A 16,741-nucleotide genomic window follows, 5' to 3' on the forward strand; every position below is an offset into this window, starting at 1 on the left:
ACATTAATAATGCTCTGCTATATCTCTCAAGAGATATAAAGCCAAACCCACTGCTGTCGAGTCAATTCCGACTCATAGTGACCCTATAGGACAGAGCAGAACTGCCCCCATAGGGCTTCCAAGACTGTAGTCTTTCTGGAAGCAGACTACCACATCTCTCTCCATCAGAGCAGCTTGTGGGTTCAAATCACTGACATTTTGGTTAGCAGCTGTGGACTTTAACCACTGTGCCAACAGGGCTCCCTTAAGAGGTATAGCTACTGTTCAAGATGAAGACACCAGACATAAATTTCACTCTGCTCTGGCTGTTGTAGCCCACCAGGGCTGTGGTAGGGCTTTTATTGTTGCTATTATGGTAGTGATGATAGTAATAAAAGCAGCAACTACTATTTATTGAATACCTTCTATGTGTCTCACAATGCCTCTAAAATGAAAGTATTATTACCCTTATTTTCCAGATGAGGAAACTGAAGTTCCAAAGCAGAATGACCAACATCACAAACTATTAAGTGGCAGAACCCATTTGCGAACTGAATCTGGAGCCCCTCGGGGAATGTTCACTGTGGACAAGATCTCCGGAAAGTACGTGGAGTACGCAGCAGAGTCCACTGGGAGCCACTCGCTCCCTACCTGCCCAGCCTCTTCATCCCCAGTACTAACTCCTGCTCCCTCTCCCCCCAAGCAGAATAAGTCTCTCTGACAACATGATCCTGCACTCAATACACACGGGCATTATCCAATGTTGAATGACCAGATAATGTCACCTGCCCAACGAACTCAAGGGTCTCCCCCTGGGGTTTCTTAAACACTATATACTGTAATGTTTGTTTTCCTCCCTAGAGTCATAGAATATTTCTTTTAAACCTCAGAGTTTGAAAGAGAATATGGATGTAAGTCATCAACCCAGCTCTCCCGTTTTAGAGAGGAGGAAACTGAAACTAAGGGATTTACCCAGCATTAAATGATTTGCTTGCTGTTGTTGTTGAGTGCCATCAAGATGATTCCAACTCAACGACCCTTATTGACAGAGTAGAACTGTGCCATAGGGTTTCCTAGGCTGTAATCTTTATGGGTGCAGATTGCTAGGTCTTTCTCCCACAAAGCTGCTGGGGGGGTTCGAACTGCTAACCTTTCAGCTGGCAGCCAAGCGCCTGACCATTGCAACACCAGGGCTCCTAAGTGATTTGTTTAGGGCCACAAAAATAAGTGAGGGACTTCTGAAGACCAGGACTCAGGACTTTTGACTCCAGCTCAGTGTCCTTTCCACTGTCCCTTTCTAGAATCAGTGCAGGATCATGCTGGGCATGTGCCATGAGCTCATAAGGAAAAATCTTCAATACAGATTCTTAAGTGAACAGGACCGGGACAGAGGTGGGGTGATGGGGATACTTTGCTTTTCATTTTTACCTTTCAGTTCTCTATAATATTCTACCTTTATTACCTTTTAATTAAAAACTGTCAAGGGCATACTGCAAACCTCTGCCCCCTGGTCTCTGAGCACTGGAAAGAATCGCCAACTCTTTGTACTCAGATATAACACTTTTGCACGTCAATTACAGGGCATTCACACCCCTCAAGACAGTCCACTCTGTTGTGGATGGCTCTAGCTGACTGCGGTGGTCTCTCTTACAGTGCACTCAACACTAATTTTCAGAGCTAACTGAAATTTACAATCAAATTAGAGACAGCTTCCAGCGAATTAATGCATATGTGATTTGGAATCACAGAAGTAGCAGAGGTTTAGCACAATAAACGCTTCCTTATCCTTGATCCAAATCCTCAGTAGTTTTTGTTTTTCTTTTTCATACTGCTGTAGGGTCGCTATGAGTTGGAACTGAGTTAACCACAACAGGTTTGGGTTTGTTTTTTTTTTTTAATATGAGAATATCTGGTCCTCACAATGAGAACCTAGTAACAGGTTATGAGCCTGGAGAACTTTATGAATCAAAGAAGGAATGATTTTAGTGTTAAGTATGTTATATTCCAGTTCTTAACTGATTTTCTACTTAATAGGGTAGTCCCTACTCAGAGGTCTAAGGCTCAGCACCATGCAGTACAGAAGCAAAGATGTGAAACCGAGTGCTGGCTCTCAAGAAGTACAAACCAAAAACCACCACTGCCATTAAAAAAAAACCTATTGCCATTGAGTCAATTCTGACTCAAAACGACCCTATAGGACAGAGTAGAACTGCCCCACAGGATTTCCAAGGAGCAACTGGTGGATTTGAACCACCAACCTTTTCGTTAGCAGCCGTAGCTCTTAACTACTGCACTACCAGGGTTCCAAAGAGACAACCACAAGGTTGAAAAGCTGTAAATGCTAAATGGGAGGTTTGAACAACCCAGTACAGGAGATCTCAGGCAGGCGCAAACACCAAGGGCTAGACCCACCTGAGGGAAAGGACTTGGGCTGGGACTCAGGCAAAGATGACACAAAGTAAGAAGCAGGGTGCACTAGTTTCCTGAGGGTGTTGTAACAAATTACTACATACTTGGTAGCTTCAAAAACCCAGGAATTTATTCTGTCACTGCCTCTTCCAGAATCCAAAATCCAGCAGGGCCATGTTCCCTCTAGGGGCTGTAGGGTAGAGTCCATTATTTGCCTCTTCCAGCTTCTAATGGTTGAGAACACTCATTGGCTTGTGGCCACATCACTCCAGTTGTGATGTGGCCACAAGCCAATGAGTGTTCTCAACCTCACTGGCCTTCTCCTTGTCTTCACATTGCCTTCTCCTTGTCTTCACACTGCCTTTTCCTTTGTGTCTGTCTTCTCTTACATGCATCTCTTAAAAGGGCCCTTTTAAGATGTAGGGCCCACCCAGATAATCCATAATGCTCTTCTCAGCTGAAGATCCTTAAATGAATGATGTTTGCAAAGACCCTTTTTCCAAATAAGGTCACATTCACAGGTTCCAAGGAGTAGGAGGTGGATATAACGTTCTAGGGGCCACCGTTCAATACACTACACAGGCCAGAGAAGCCATGAGGCCAGAGATGAGCCAGAATGTGACTCGTCTGGACCCGGAACAGGAGCAGATGATCTAGTTGTGAGGCGGGCCCCTGTGTGTACAGGTACACAGGGAGACGCCGATGGACTTGACAGCAGACCAGGGTGCAGAGGATGTTAGGGGGGTGTCAGATTATTCGAGAGATGTCTACTGTTTTGCCTCTGTCCTAGTTCTGACATTGTCACTTCTGGGCCAGTAGTATTTTAACATCACCAAATTACTGAAGTAGGCTTTCCCCTCCCCAGGAAAGAACTTTAGAGTCAGTTCAGTTCCCATTTGCATCCACAGCTTTTAGAGAAAATTCCAGTAACTGTGCAGCTGATAAGTCGTGGTCTCAACAAAAGCATGTGGGTCAAAGTTCCGCCTTCTCGTATCCTGCACTGTGGCCACTGCCAAGCATGAATAAATAGATTTATTTCTTTATGGCACTCAACTTAGTTTTTACCAAAATGCTATTCCTAAAACTCACCAAAACTTACTTGCTGTGCTTATTATTCTGGAACTGCAGAACAGTCCAGAAAGTTCAGCAACTTCCAGAGGTATCTGAAGAGTTCTGTTTCTTCTGCTCCTCAGAGAGTGGACTGTAGCTGACGGAATATCATTTGTAGACATGGAGAACCGTGCTAGGTAGGAAGACAGGTAAGTAGATGCAGTGGTGTTAACTCTGACTCATGGTGACCTTATGTACAACAGAATAAAACGTTGCCTGGTCTTGCATCATTCTCATGATCACCAGCATGTTTGAGTCCCTTGTTGTGGCTACTGTGCCAATCCATCTCACTAAAAACTTCCCTTGCCTTGTTGTCCAAACACAACAGTCTCTTTTAGCAAATGATCCCTCCTCATGAGGTATCCAAAGTAAGCAAGTCAAAAAAATGTTGTGTTGTGATCTATAAGATTTTCATTGGGTATTTTTCAAAAGCAGATTGCCAGGCCTTTCTTCCTAGTTTGTCGTAGTGTAGAAGCTCTGCTGAATGGGTCTACCATGGATGAACCTGCTGATATTTGAAATACTGGTGGCATAGCTTCCAGAATCATAGCAACATGCAAGCCACCACAATACGATGAACTGACAGGTAGTGGATTACATCAAGGTACTTCTCTTCCTAATTTGCAAATATTAACCCATTTAACCCTTGAGTCAGAATAGACGTGATGGCAATGGGTTTGCTTTTTTTGTTTGTTTTTTTTTTGAACTAACTGACAGGAAACCAAGGTAAAGAGGGGTTAAGTAAGCTGCCAAAGGTCAAACAGCTTGTAAGCAGTAGGACAAGGATTCAAATCAGGCAGTCTGTTCATGCTCACTGCCTCTCGTCTTCCACGAACAATGTCTCGTCTTCATAGGACAATGTAACACAGTCATGACATTCCCAAGGTCTTCCTCCTTGACTGTTCTTTCTTACGGTGTTTATTCAGCTCATACGTACAAAAGACAGTTGGCAAATTTCAGTATCTCTAACGACACGATGATTTAAAAGAAATAAACAGGACTAAGCATTTTCAATACACAGCTGAAATTATAAACACCTGAACATTATGCTTCTAATTCATTGTTCACTCCCTGGCAAATCCTCTTGGATTCAACTCATGTGTTTCATGGGATCGGCTCCCTAGAGTGTACCATAATCTAATAACCTACATAAATGAATTCTCATCAGGTGATCCTGGGAAAGCTCAAACACCACCTTAGTTTAGCCCAGGGACAGTAAAGGCGACAACAGTGAACTGCATAATTATATAGAGACTTGCCTAGAAAAGAACTTTCCATTTCAAATCCTGTATAATCATGAGTGAAGCACTTAGCAATTATTTTAGCAGTGTTCCTCTCTGATTTCTGACTTAGGTACCAAATGCCAGCAGCACATAAAAAAAGAACGGAGGTGGCTCTCCCACAACCACAGCTTTCCCAGTTGGTGTTGATTTCTTCTTTGTAATGGTCTGTTCAGCTGTCCTACCCTTGGTAGCTTCTCATCCACCTGCTCAGGACCTTTTAATAATAGATCCTCCATAATAGGTCCTGGCCGTTGAGTCAGTTCTGACTCATGGCAACTCCATGTGTTACAGAGTAGACTTGCTCCATAGAGTTTTCTTGGCTGTGATCTTTAGGGAAGCAATTTGCCAGGCCTTTCTTCTATGGAGCCACCGAGCGGGTTTGAACTACCAGCCTTTAGGTTAGCAGCCAATCACAAACCGCTTGCACCACTCAGGCTCCTCCAGGTCTTTCACAGACACTGGTTAAAGAAATAAAATTTAGGACATATAGGACTCCCTCGATAAAAGCAAACATATTCATTCATCTTTATTTAGCTCAATCTGGCTTCCAAAATGTGTTTCTTTCAGAGTTCTAGGAAGGAAATATAAGGGGGCAGTGAAGAAATGCCAAGAGGAAACTGAAATTACTCATATTTTACAAGTTTTTAAATAGCAATTCTCTCTCCCACTTACATATCTCTTAACTCACTTCATTTATCTACAGGGCTTTGTTAGTAGTAAACTTTCTACTTTGTAACTACATGCTTACTCATTCATTAATTTAATCCACATTTCCTGAATGTCAACCATATGCTAGGCTAGGTACTTCATATTTATATTCTTTAATCCTCAAAAGCTGGCACAATTATTTAATATCACAGCTAAGAAACTGAGACTCAGAGGTGTTAAACACCACGGGAGGGTCACCCACCTAACAAAAAGCAGAGCCAGTTTGAACACATGTTGGTGTTCAACAAAGACAGAGCCTTTACTTCTGTTCTACAGTTTCCAATAGAGTAGTCTGTTCGCAGACCATAAATATAGAATTGCATTTCTGCATTTCACCATTTGCCAGAATAAATTCAATAGAGAGGTCTTTGTTCATTTTTTTTTTTGTTTTAATAATTTCTCGTAATATGTTAATGGGTGAGGGAGCTTGGGAGTTTGTGGGCTTTTGCTCACCATCCCCCATATATACCTGGTCATACATTCTAGCCTGCACTGATGAAAGGAAATTTGCTGCTGGTGTCCAGTTAATCCAGTCCAATAATTTGTATCTGCCATGTGCAAAGCTTTGTGCTAGGCACTGGGAAAGGTAGAAAGATGTGTAAACAGGACTCTGCGCTCAAAGAATCATATATTCTTTCAATCAGTGAATTAATTAAAAGAGAGTAACCATGTGGAGCGAGAGGAAGGCAGTATTAAGCATGGAATTAGTGAAGCTTCCCAAAGCAGAGTATTTGTGAAGGCTCTTCTAATTCCTATCTGGGGGCCCAGTAGAATTGGGGTGTCTTATTCCTCTACTCCTATTTTCTCTTGAATGGACTCTAACCAGCCTTTCACCTCCATCACTCCAAGGAAACCACATAACAAGTCACCAGGGACCTCTACAACCAATGGTCAGTTCTCAGACTTCATTCTATTTGATCTATCAGCAGCCATTTAAAAGTAAATATAATTAAAGTACTGCAATTGACACAGACTGTATGTACCTTATAAATGACCTATAATGAGCATATGTTACTTTTATAAAAATCATTTAAGAAGTTTAAAAGTAGTAAAATGATTCTTGTCAAGGAAATCACAAAATTCAGAAAGGCAGTATGGTCTCACACAGATCAGTCTAGCCAAAGGGATAGCTGACCCAGAGCTGGGATGGGGAAAAGCGATGAAACAGAGGTCAGCATGTGGTTGTTGGCTGCTGTCGAGTTGGCTCCAACCTCACGGTGACCTCATGCATGACGGCACGGGTTGTTTAATGTATTGGATTTTTATTGTTTGATTTTCAGAAGTAGCTGTCAGACCTTTCTTCCTAGTCTGTCTTGGCCTGGAAGCTCCATTGAAACTGGTTTCACATCACAGCAACACGCAAGCCTCTGTCAAAAGACAAGTGGTGGCTGTGCTTGAGGAACGCTGGCCGGGTATCAAACCTAGGTCTCCCACATGGAAGGTGAGAATTCTACCACTGAACCACCACTGCCCTCGAAATTAACTTAAAAAAAAACTCGTTGCTGTCGAGTCAGCGCTGATTTATAGCAACTCTATAGGATAGAGCAGAACTGCCTCGTAGAGTTTCCAAAGCTGTAATCTTTATGGAAGCAGACTGCTACATCTTTCTCCTGTGGTGCGCTGGTGGGTTTGAACCACCAATCTTTTGGTTAGTAGCTGAGCACTTAACCACTGTGCCACCAGGGCTCCTTGAGATTAATTTAAAAAAAAAAAAAAAAAAACTACTGCTGTCAATTCGATTCTGACTCATAATGACCCTACAGGACAGAGTAGAACTGTCCCATAGGGTTTCCAAGGAATGGCTGGTGGATTTGAACTGTGGACCTTTTGGTTAGCAGTCGAGCTCTTAACCACTGCACCGCCAGGGCTCCAAGATTAATTTACCCAAAGAGCCCTACAAATAATTGAATGTGGTTAAGACAGTCAGAAGGGATCAACGATTTTTTCTTTTTAAAGGCTGGTTTCCTTTAGTTGGAAATTTCCTACAAGGAAAGGCGTTTCCTACACCATTGAGGCATCACCTCTGAAAAGTGGTCTATTTCAAAGATACCCGTTTTTCTGAGGAGTGTTAGGCACCTCTGGAACAAGATCATCTCAGTCTGGCTCTGGAACTGGCCAGAGCTCATCTGTAATTGCAACAGTTTGTTATATTTACAGAGGGCCCCTGGTAATGCAGTGGTTAAGAGCTTGGCTGCTAACCAAAAGGCCAGCAGTTTGAATGCACCAGCAGCTCCTTGTAAACCCTATGGGGCAGTTCAACTCAATCCTATAGGGTCGCTATGAGTTGGAATTGACTAGGTGGCAACAGGTTTGGCTTTTTTTTTTTTTTTTTAGTTTTTTCTGCAAAGAGTTTCAACTTTTCTTAGCCAATGAAAACACTCAATTTTTCTCTCACCGCATCCCTGAGAAAGAAGTGGGAGGTGAGTTTTATTTCCACGTTATGGATGGAAAACTGAGGCAAAACGCTACCACTGCCCGAAGTTCCTCCAATAGCAGAACCTAAAAATTACAGCAGAGATCTCTTGATTTCAACTCTCCAGTATCACTGACAAACATGGCACCTGGGCTGCCACTCTCCCTGCCTACGCCCAGGATATGTGGTTAAAAAATGTGACATTCCTTCCACCTGAACCAAGGCTCAATTGCAGTCCTTTTGAACATAAAGCTCTAAGCAGTTTCACCCAATTGATAGGTGTTGGCCCAGGGGAGGAAGGGTGAAAACCATTTACTACTTACATAACGGCAAGGCCGGCAGAATAGAGTCAGATTAAGAATTCACTGGCTTCTTTCACTTGTTTTAGGTACAACTTATGCCAGATGTTGAAGATATAAAATGTAGCCCAATTATTAAACATTCTATTACATTCTTCCGTAAAAGCATTGTTAATCTGTGTAAGGAAAGATACTTTTTATTTTAAAAATATATAATCATAAGTACACTGGACGCTTTTGTAGATTTTGCACAGCATTAAATAGATAGGTATAGGTAGGTACATGTATAATGCCTGCAAAATTTCTAGGAGGAAAAAAAGTAGAACTGTGCTCTATGAACATTTATGCCTTCTGCAAACATGAAGTTCAAATTAATCTAGCTACAAAAAAAATTGAGCGATAAAATTTACTCAGCACCTACTATGAGTCTGATAAGGCTTTAACTTTTAATCCTCATACCAACCCTGTAAGAACTATGATGATTTCAATGTTACTAATGAGGAAACTGAGGCTTAGAGTGTTCAAGGTCAAAGAACTAATTGAATTGTGTCTCCCAAAAATGTGTGTCAACTGGCTAGGCTGATTCCCAGTATTGTGTGGCTGTCTACCATTTTGTGATTTGATGTGATTTTCCTATGTGTTATAAATCCTACCTCTATGATGTTAATGAGGCAGGATTAGAGGTAGTTATGTTAACAAGGCAGGATTCAAATCTAAAGGATTAGGTTGTATTTTGAGTCAATCTCTTTTGAGATATAAAAGGGAGACTCATGCAGAGAGGAGAGGGACCACCTACCACCAAGAAAGAAATGCCAGGAGCAGAATACTCCTTTGGACCCAGGGTCCCTGAGCTGAGAAACTCCTAGACTCAGGGGAAGATTGATGACAAGGACCTACCCCCAGAGCGGACAGAGGGAGAAAGCCTTCCCCTAGAGCTTGCGCCCTGAATTGGGACATTTAGCCTCCTAAACTGTGAGCGAATAAATTTTTGTTAAAAGCATCCACTTGTGGTATTTCCATTATAGCAGCACTAGATAACTAAGATCTAAAAAAAAATTTTTTTTTTTTTTAGATAACTAAGATAGAGTGAAACCAGGATTCCAGAGTTCAAGTTCTAATCACTATGAATACCAACCTCCAAAAACTTCCTTGATTTTGTTTATAGGTCGTTTCCATACTAGCAGTGAGGCATACTATTTTGAAAATCCCAAAAGCCTCAGTATTTATTAAAACATGATGGAATTCTTCTTGGTTTTTCATGGCCCTAAGTTGCACACTTTGTCTTAAGTCAAATCCAAAATTGAAAGCACATATCACAATTAACAAACACCCAGGTCTCAACATTTTTCTCCTTCAAGGCAGCAAGCTCTTTTAATATAAATATATATGTAGTGGAGGATCTGTATAACTCCTTCAGATTTTTTTGCCAGTAGGCTCTGGAACAAAAAGGACAAGCTCAAGTTCAGTTCAAGGAATAAGGACAAGTTTGAGGAGCTGAAAGAAAAGTCAGTGTAGCTGAAGTACAGAGACACTAGCATGAGAACTCAAGTGAAAATGACTTAAGACGACCAAGTCTTTCAATCAAAATGGTGCTATAAGTTCATGCATTTAATGACCTACACCTTTCCTACCACACCACCCCCCAACCCACTCCAAGCATAGCAATAATATAAAAAGTTATAAAGACGTAGGTTTTTTTCTCCAATAGAAAACAAGATTAAGTGTCCCATGAATCAGAAATGGAATAGAAACACAAAACACACTGTAGACACAGGTGTCCAGGAGTCCTATTTCTGTGAGGTAATGGGGCTAAAAATGTCCCCAGGAAAAGGCTGGGTATCAGAATCAGTGTCACTGTTGAAAATCAGAGAAAGAGGAGGGGAAAGCCTCCACATCACAATAAAAAACCCAAACCAAACTCATTGCCGTCAAGTCGATTTCGACTCGTGGCGGCCCTGTAGGACAGGCTTCAAAGGAGTGGCTAGTGGACTAGAACTGTCAAACTTTTGATAAGCAGATGAGCTCTTAACCACTGCATCACCAAGGGGCTTTAAAAAGCTGCTTACCCAGGGAGGTGGGAGGAAGCAGACACAGTCTCACAACCAGGACCTGTGTGCTGGCCCAGTGATGGGTCTTTGATATTCTATCATCATCATGGAACAGAAGCTCCAACTGCGAATACAAGACTTGGCTCTGGACTGGGTCCTCGGAGGGAAGAAATTGGCAACAGCAAAAGATAAGGCAGGATGAGCGCGTAGAAAGAGCATGGAGGAAGCCAACTCAGGATAAGGCTGTAAACTGTGATTCCAAAGTACATCAGGAAAGGCTAGTGCTAAGAAAGATGGCCAATAAAATTGACATCAGATGAGATGAGAAGAATAGAGAAACCTGAAAAAGACTTTAAAAATATATGTGTATAAAAACCCAAACGTTTACAACCTACAAAGAGATAAAGGAAGTAAATAATTTACCATGAAGTGTGTTCTTCGTTGTAATTGAAAATAATTAAACTGGTCCTTTAAAAACAATTTGGGTCCCAACCCACCTGGTGCAAAGGAGAATGAAGAACACCAAAGAAACAAGGAAAATATTAGCCTAAGAGACAAAAAGGGCCACATAAACCAGAGATCCATCAGCCTGAGACCAGAGGAATTAAATGGTGCCTGGCTACCGCCAATGACTACCCTGACGGGGAAAACAACAGAGTCCCCTGATGGAGCGGGAGAAAAGTGGGGTGCAGAGCTCAAATGTATGTAAAAAGGCCAGACTTAATGATCTGATTGAGACTAGAAGAATCCCAGGAGACATGGCCCCAGGACTCTCTGTATACCCAGTAAAAACATTCCTGAAGCCAACTCTTCAGGCAAAGATTGGGCTGGATTATAAGACATAAAATGATACTCATAAAGAGTGTGTTTCTTAGTTCAAGTAGATTCACAAGACTAAATGGGTAGCTCCTGTCTGGAGGCCAAATGAGAAGGCAGAAAGGGATAGGAGCTGGCTGAACGGACGCAGAAAATCTCGGATGGAAAATGGGGTGTGCTGTGACATTACAGAGATAGCAACTAGGGTCACATAACAATGTGCATATAAATTTTTGTATGAGAAAATAACTTGAGCTGTAAACTTTCACCTAAAGCGCACACACACACACACACACACACACACACACACACAAAAAGCCTGCGAGCAGCCATCTAAGATACATCTACTGGGCCCACACTAGCTGGAGCAAAGAAGAATGAAGACCAAAGACACAGGGTAAGATGTAGTCCAAGGGACTAAGCAACCACAACTACCACAACCTCCACCAGACTGAGTTCAGTACGAGATGGCACTGGGTTACCACCACAGACTTCTCTGGCAGAGATCACGATAGAGGGTCCTGGACAGAGGAGGAGAAAAATGGAGAACAAAGTTCAAATTCACACACACACACAAAAGACCAGGCTTGCTGGTCTGACAGAGGCTAGAGAAGCCCTGAGAGTATGGCCCCTGGACACCCTTTTAACTCAGTACTGAAATCACTCCTGAGGTTCACCCTCCAGTCAAAGATTAGATAGGTTTATAGGGCCAACAATAACACAGGTGAGGGTCATGCTTCATAGCTCAATCATTCATAGGAGACTAATGGGCTTAATGGGCACACCAGCCCAAAAGCAAAGATGAGAAGGCAAGAGGGGACAGGAAAACCAGACAAATGAAAATAGGGAACCTGGGGTGGAGGAGTCGACTCGAGGGTACTGGGTTTTTGGGGGGGTGGAGGAGGGTGTTGACACTTTGTGGGGTTGGCAAACAATGTCACAAAACAATTTGTGTTTTAACTGTCTAATGAGAAACTAATTTGCTCCATAAGCTTTCACCTAAACCACAATTTTAAAAAAGGAACATAATAAAAGATACCATTTAATGAAAAAAAAGAAAAGAACAAGTTGGTTGTTGTACAGATTATTTTTCTCAGTTTAGTATTCTGCAAATTAAATTTCTTATTACATAGATATTGAAGTTTTAAATGTTTAACTGGCACTTTCCATTGAAGTGACTGGAAAGCCTGTGTGATGACTATATTTAGCAACCGCCATACTAAAAAATACAAGTTTCTAGCACTTATGCAGCACCTTTAGAAACTTAAAGACGATTCTGGGCCCAAATGGGATGGCATGGTGGACACGGATCGTCAAGGTGGACAATGCAGTGGAATAAAAAAAAAATGGTCCCTGAAAATTAAACATGGGCTTTAATATTAGATTCTTGTTAAAATGGGAATTAACTTATCAAATTTTCCATCTTCTCCCTCACAAGGAAAAACAATTATTTACATTTATTAAACATTACATGCATATTAAAGTGGGAGATCCTGAGTATAAAAGACGACCATGTGATGAATGAATAAATGGCTGAATGACCACCCATCCAAAGTCAGGAATACGTTTAGGCACTGAGTACATTCCTCTTGCCTTTTATGACGTAACTGGTCGTTCCCTCAAAAAAACAAAACAAAACAAAACAAAAAAACTCTGAAAACAAACCAATTCCAAATAATATTGCAAATAAAGTTTCTATAATATTTAATCTGAAAAATTCACCGCACTGCTCCAGTTCCTATGGTGTTATGGGTACTTGCTACTCCTGCTCTCTCCCTTTATCGAAAGAGGATATAGCATTAGTTGGGATTAAGTGCAAAGAGGGAGGCAAAAAAAACCCACACGTTCGGCCTTAATCCTAACCAGAATTCTTCCTGGGTGCCACGCTTATGGAGAGAAATACTCCCATGAAGAAACCACATCAAAATCAATATGGGAAAGCTGGCAAGGAAGGTGAGCATCACTATTCTCAAGGAAACAGAATTCCCAGGGAGCCATGTGCTGGGATGCAAATTTTAGTTTTTTTTTTTTTTTTTTAAGTGACAGAAGGAAGTGATGACAGTTCTGAAAAAGTTCTTCCTAACCGGTCAAGGGAGATCCTGGAGGGGTCCTCAAATGTCAGCCTGTGGCAAATCTGATGTGTCCAGGATCACAGATTCTCATGACCTGATGTGGTGTTATGAGGGGCCCAGCTCCCCGTCCCCAACATTCAAACACAGAGCTCCCTGACGATGGGCCACAAATGTGTGGACGTGCTGAGGTGGGCGGCTGCTTAATTGTTGCTTCCAAACCAGGGATCAAGGACTCTGAGAGAATTCTTAGGCCAGCGCTTCCCAGGGGGGAAAGGCAAAGCCAGCACAGCCAGCAGGTACTGAAAAGGCTCAGAAGCCACTTGGGTTGTGATCCCACAGCTTTTTGACAGCCCACTCTTTCTCTACCTAACTGTAGGAGAAAGAATTACAATGATTAACACACATTTACTGCCATTGATCTACAACTGGCTAATTCTGCCAACAGAGATTTATGAGAAAGGAAACCAGAAACAACATATAATTAACCGAAGTTATTTAGGGATTAATTATTCAAGTCCTTTGATTCCCTTCTTTCTTCCTCCTATTTAATTCCTTTTGGCCATTCCTCTATTGATTAGGTTCTCTCACCCACTAGGAAAATGAAGCAAGTGAAACTCAAAGTTATTTACAGGGCAATCTGTGATTAGAAACTATCATAAAAGGTTTGATAAGGGGCAGGAAGAAGAGAGGGGATATTATAATTACTGGAAAAGTGATTTTTTGTTTGTTTTGGTTAGCAGGAAACTGTGGACTCCGGAGGCAGACAGACTGAAACGTGAAGTTTGGTTTCTTGTATTGCTACTCGCTAGCTGTGTGTCCTGGAGCAAGTAACTCAGTCAGTCTCTGAGTCAGCTTCCTCATGGGAAAAACAGAGATATTAATAGCTATGTTGAAAAGTGTTTGTGAAAACTGCATAAAATAATACAAAGAGCCAAATACAGTTCTTTCCATCTAGTAGTCATTCAAGCTACGTAACTGAATTGTCTAGAATTTACTCTGCTCATATAATTATGATACAACTGAGAGCAAATGTCTTAAACTGAGAAGTAGGATTTTCCAAGTAAATGTGCACATTTTAATCTACAAACTTCTTGGTGATTTAAATCTGTATTTTAAAATCTATGGGAATTAAACTTTACCTGTCGACTTCCCTGCTTAGAGGAGCAGCTACTTGTGCTCCTTGAAGGTGAGACCAATTTTTGGGACACTCCAAGGTTCTTCTCATCAGTCATCATGAGCAGCTGGTCACTTGGCCTTGATGCAGTCAAAATGCCATCAGAAGAGAGTGGAGCCAAGAGTATAGAAGTCCCACACAGGCAGATGGCTCAGCTCTCACCCAGTACGATGAAAAAGCATTCTGGGTGACCCAGAGGAGACCCCTAAAACCAAAAGAAAAGAAGAGAGAGAGAAGGTCAGAGGATCAGACATCATCTATAATTAGCCACCAACAATCTACAGACGGCTAGTCCACGCTACAGATTACAATGCCACAATGCTTAGCTACCGCGGGGCTGTGCAAGGAAAAAAAAAGGCTTCACACCTCTCTCCTATTGGAAATCATGTATAGGTGATTTTCCATGTAGCTTTGCAACATGACAGATTTAAGAACATTAGTAAGAAAATTTGAGTCCAGGTACATACAAAATCAATACTATAAAAACCATTCCTAACCACATGAGATACCACTTCACATCCACTAAGATGCTGTTATTTAAAAAACAGGAAAGTATAGGAGTTGACAAGGATGTGAAGAAATCAGAACCCGCTTGTATTGATGACCCCCAAAAACCAAACCCACTGCTGTCAAGTTGATTCTGACTCATAACAACCCTATAGGACAGGGTAGAACTGTCTCATAAAGTTTCCAAGCCTGTAATTTTTACATTTGCTTCTGGTGGATTCAAACCACCGACCTTTCATCTAGCAGCCAACCGCTTAGCCACTGCACCACCAGGGCTTCATTAAGCAACACCAAAAACCAAACCAAATGAGTTGCCATCGACTCACAGATACCCTGCAGGACAGAGTAGAACTGCCCCATACGGTTTCCAAGGAGCAGCTGATGAACTCAAACTGCCGACCATTTGGTTAGCAGCCGAGCTCTTAACTACCGTGTCACCAGGGTTCCAAAGCAACACAGTAGGAGCTTAATAAAAGCATTGCTGACGGGACTGCAAAATGGTGCAGCCACTGTGCAGAACAGCTTGGCAGTTCCGCAAACACTTAAACATTGATTAACCATGTGACCCAGCAATTCTGCTCCTAGCTATATACCCACAAAGAGGTCTGAAAATATGTCTACACAAAAACATGCACAAGAATGCCCAGAGCATCATTATTCATAATAAGCAAGAGGTGAAAACAACCCGAATGTCCATCAACTAATCCATGGATTAAAACAATGTAGTCAATCTACATAAAGTAACATTAATTAGGCATAAAAGGAATCAAATACTACTGATACATGGTACAACATGGACGGACCTTGAAACCATTGTGTTAAGTAACAGGAGCCAGACACGAAAGGCCACACTGTATGATTCTATTGTATGATTGCACTCATATGAAATATCCAGAATAGGCAAATGCATTGAAAGAGAAAGCAGATTAGTGTTGCCAGGGGCTGGGGAAGACGGAAGAATGGAGAGTGACTGCTTAATGGGTTTCCTTCTGGGGTAATGAAAATGTTCTGAAACCAGTAGTGTGATGGCTGTACACCATGAATGTAGTAAATTCTACTGAATTGCGTACTTTTAGTTTAAAGGTTAAAAAAAAATAGTTTAAAAGGCAAATTTTGTTAGGTACATTTTACCGTAATTTAAAAGAAAAAATCTGTTTTTTAGGGGACAGGGCAGGGATTTTTTCTCCTAAAGGTTTTTGGAAACATAAAAAACTATAACACAGTGTGAACAGAACTATGGGGAAAGCAGAATCTTTTATATCATCTATTAGTGTATTATAACTAAAAACAACGATCAATTATTTCTACTCTAATCAATTGAGCGCATACTACTTCCTACCAACCACTATATTAAGGACTTCCCACCCACATTGGCTCATTTAATCAACAGTCCGATGAAAGAGTATTAGCTGTTTTACAGAAGAGAAAACTGAGTCTCTGAGAAGTTAGGTAACTTGCCCAACCACACAGTGGGCAAGAGGAAGAATGGGGCTAGATCCCAGCCCTTTAACCACGGTGCATGCCCCTAGTGGCCAGGTCTGGTGATAGCAGCTATCACCCCATCTAAGGGGCCTGAGAGAGGAGATAGACTAGAAAAACTCAGGAGGGAGAATATCATAAGGCAACTTTAAAGAGGCAATGCTCCATTCATTTCTGCAGCACACTACCAATCTCCAAGGTGGCAAAGCACCTGCACTGGGGGAGGAGCTCAGCCAGGGCAGAGACAGGGACACCCCTTACAAGTAGTTAGCTGGGCTGCCCCCTGCAGCCCCTACAGCTTTGTGGGAGTCTTGCCCTCATGGAGGGCTTCCCAGAAGGCAAAGAGAAGCCTGGTCCCAGAACTACCAAGGTGATATCTATTCCTGCCTTCAACCACAGCCTGGAATTAAGGGTGACTCATATTTGGTTTGGGTTTCAGGATGC

General features: G+C 41.9%; 1 protein-coding gene across 4 annotated transcripts in view; it reads right to left on the minus strand.

Annotated features, from left to right (window-relative positions):
- OSBPL3 (oxysterol binding protein like 3) overlaps nucleotides 1-16,741 on the minus strand; it is a 217,753-nt gene that overhangs the window by 93,173 nt on the left and 107,839 nt on the right. For all 4 annotated transcript variants that reach the window (XM_049894802.1, XM_049894799.1, XM_049894803.1 and 1 more), the window contains exon 2: nucleotides 14,277-14,516. In XM_049894802.1, coding sequence (XP_049750759.1) covers nucleotides 14,277-14,372 — 96 coding nt within the window. In that variant the 5' untranslated portion in view covers nucleotides 14,373-14,516. The remainder of the gene's footprint in view (nucleotides 1-14,276; nucleotides 14,517-16,741) is intronic.

This window comes from Elephas maximus, chromosome 8, assembly GCF_024166365.1.
Source record: "Elephas maximus indicus isolate mEleMax1 chromosome 8, mEleMax1 primary haplotype, whole genome shotgun sequence".
NCBI classification, from domain to species: domain Eukaryota; kingdom Metazoa; phylum Chordata; class Mammalia; order Proboscidea; family Elephantidae; genus Elephas; species Elephas maximus.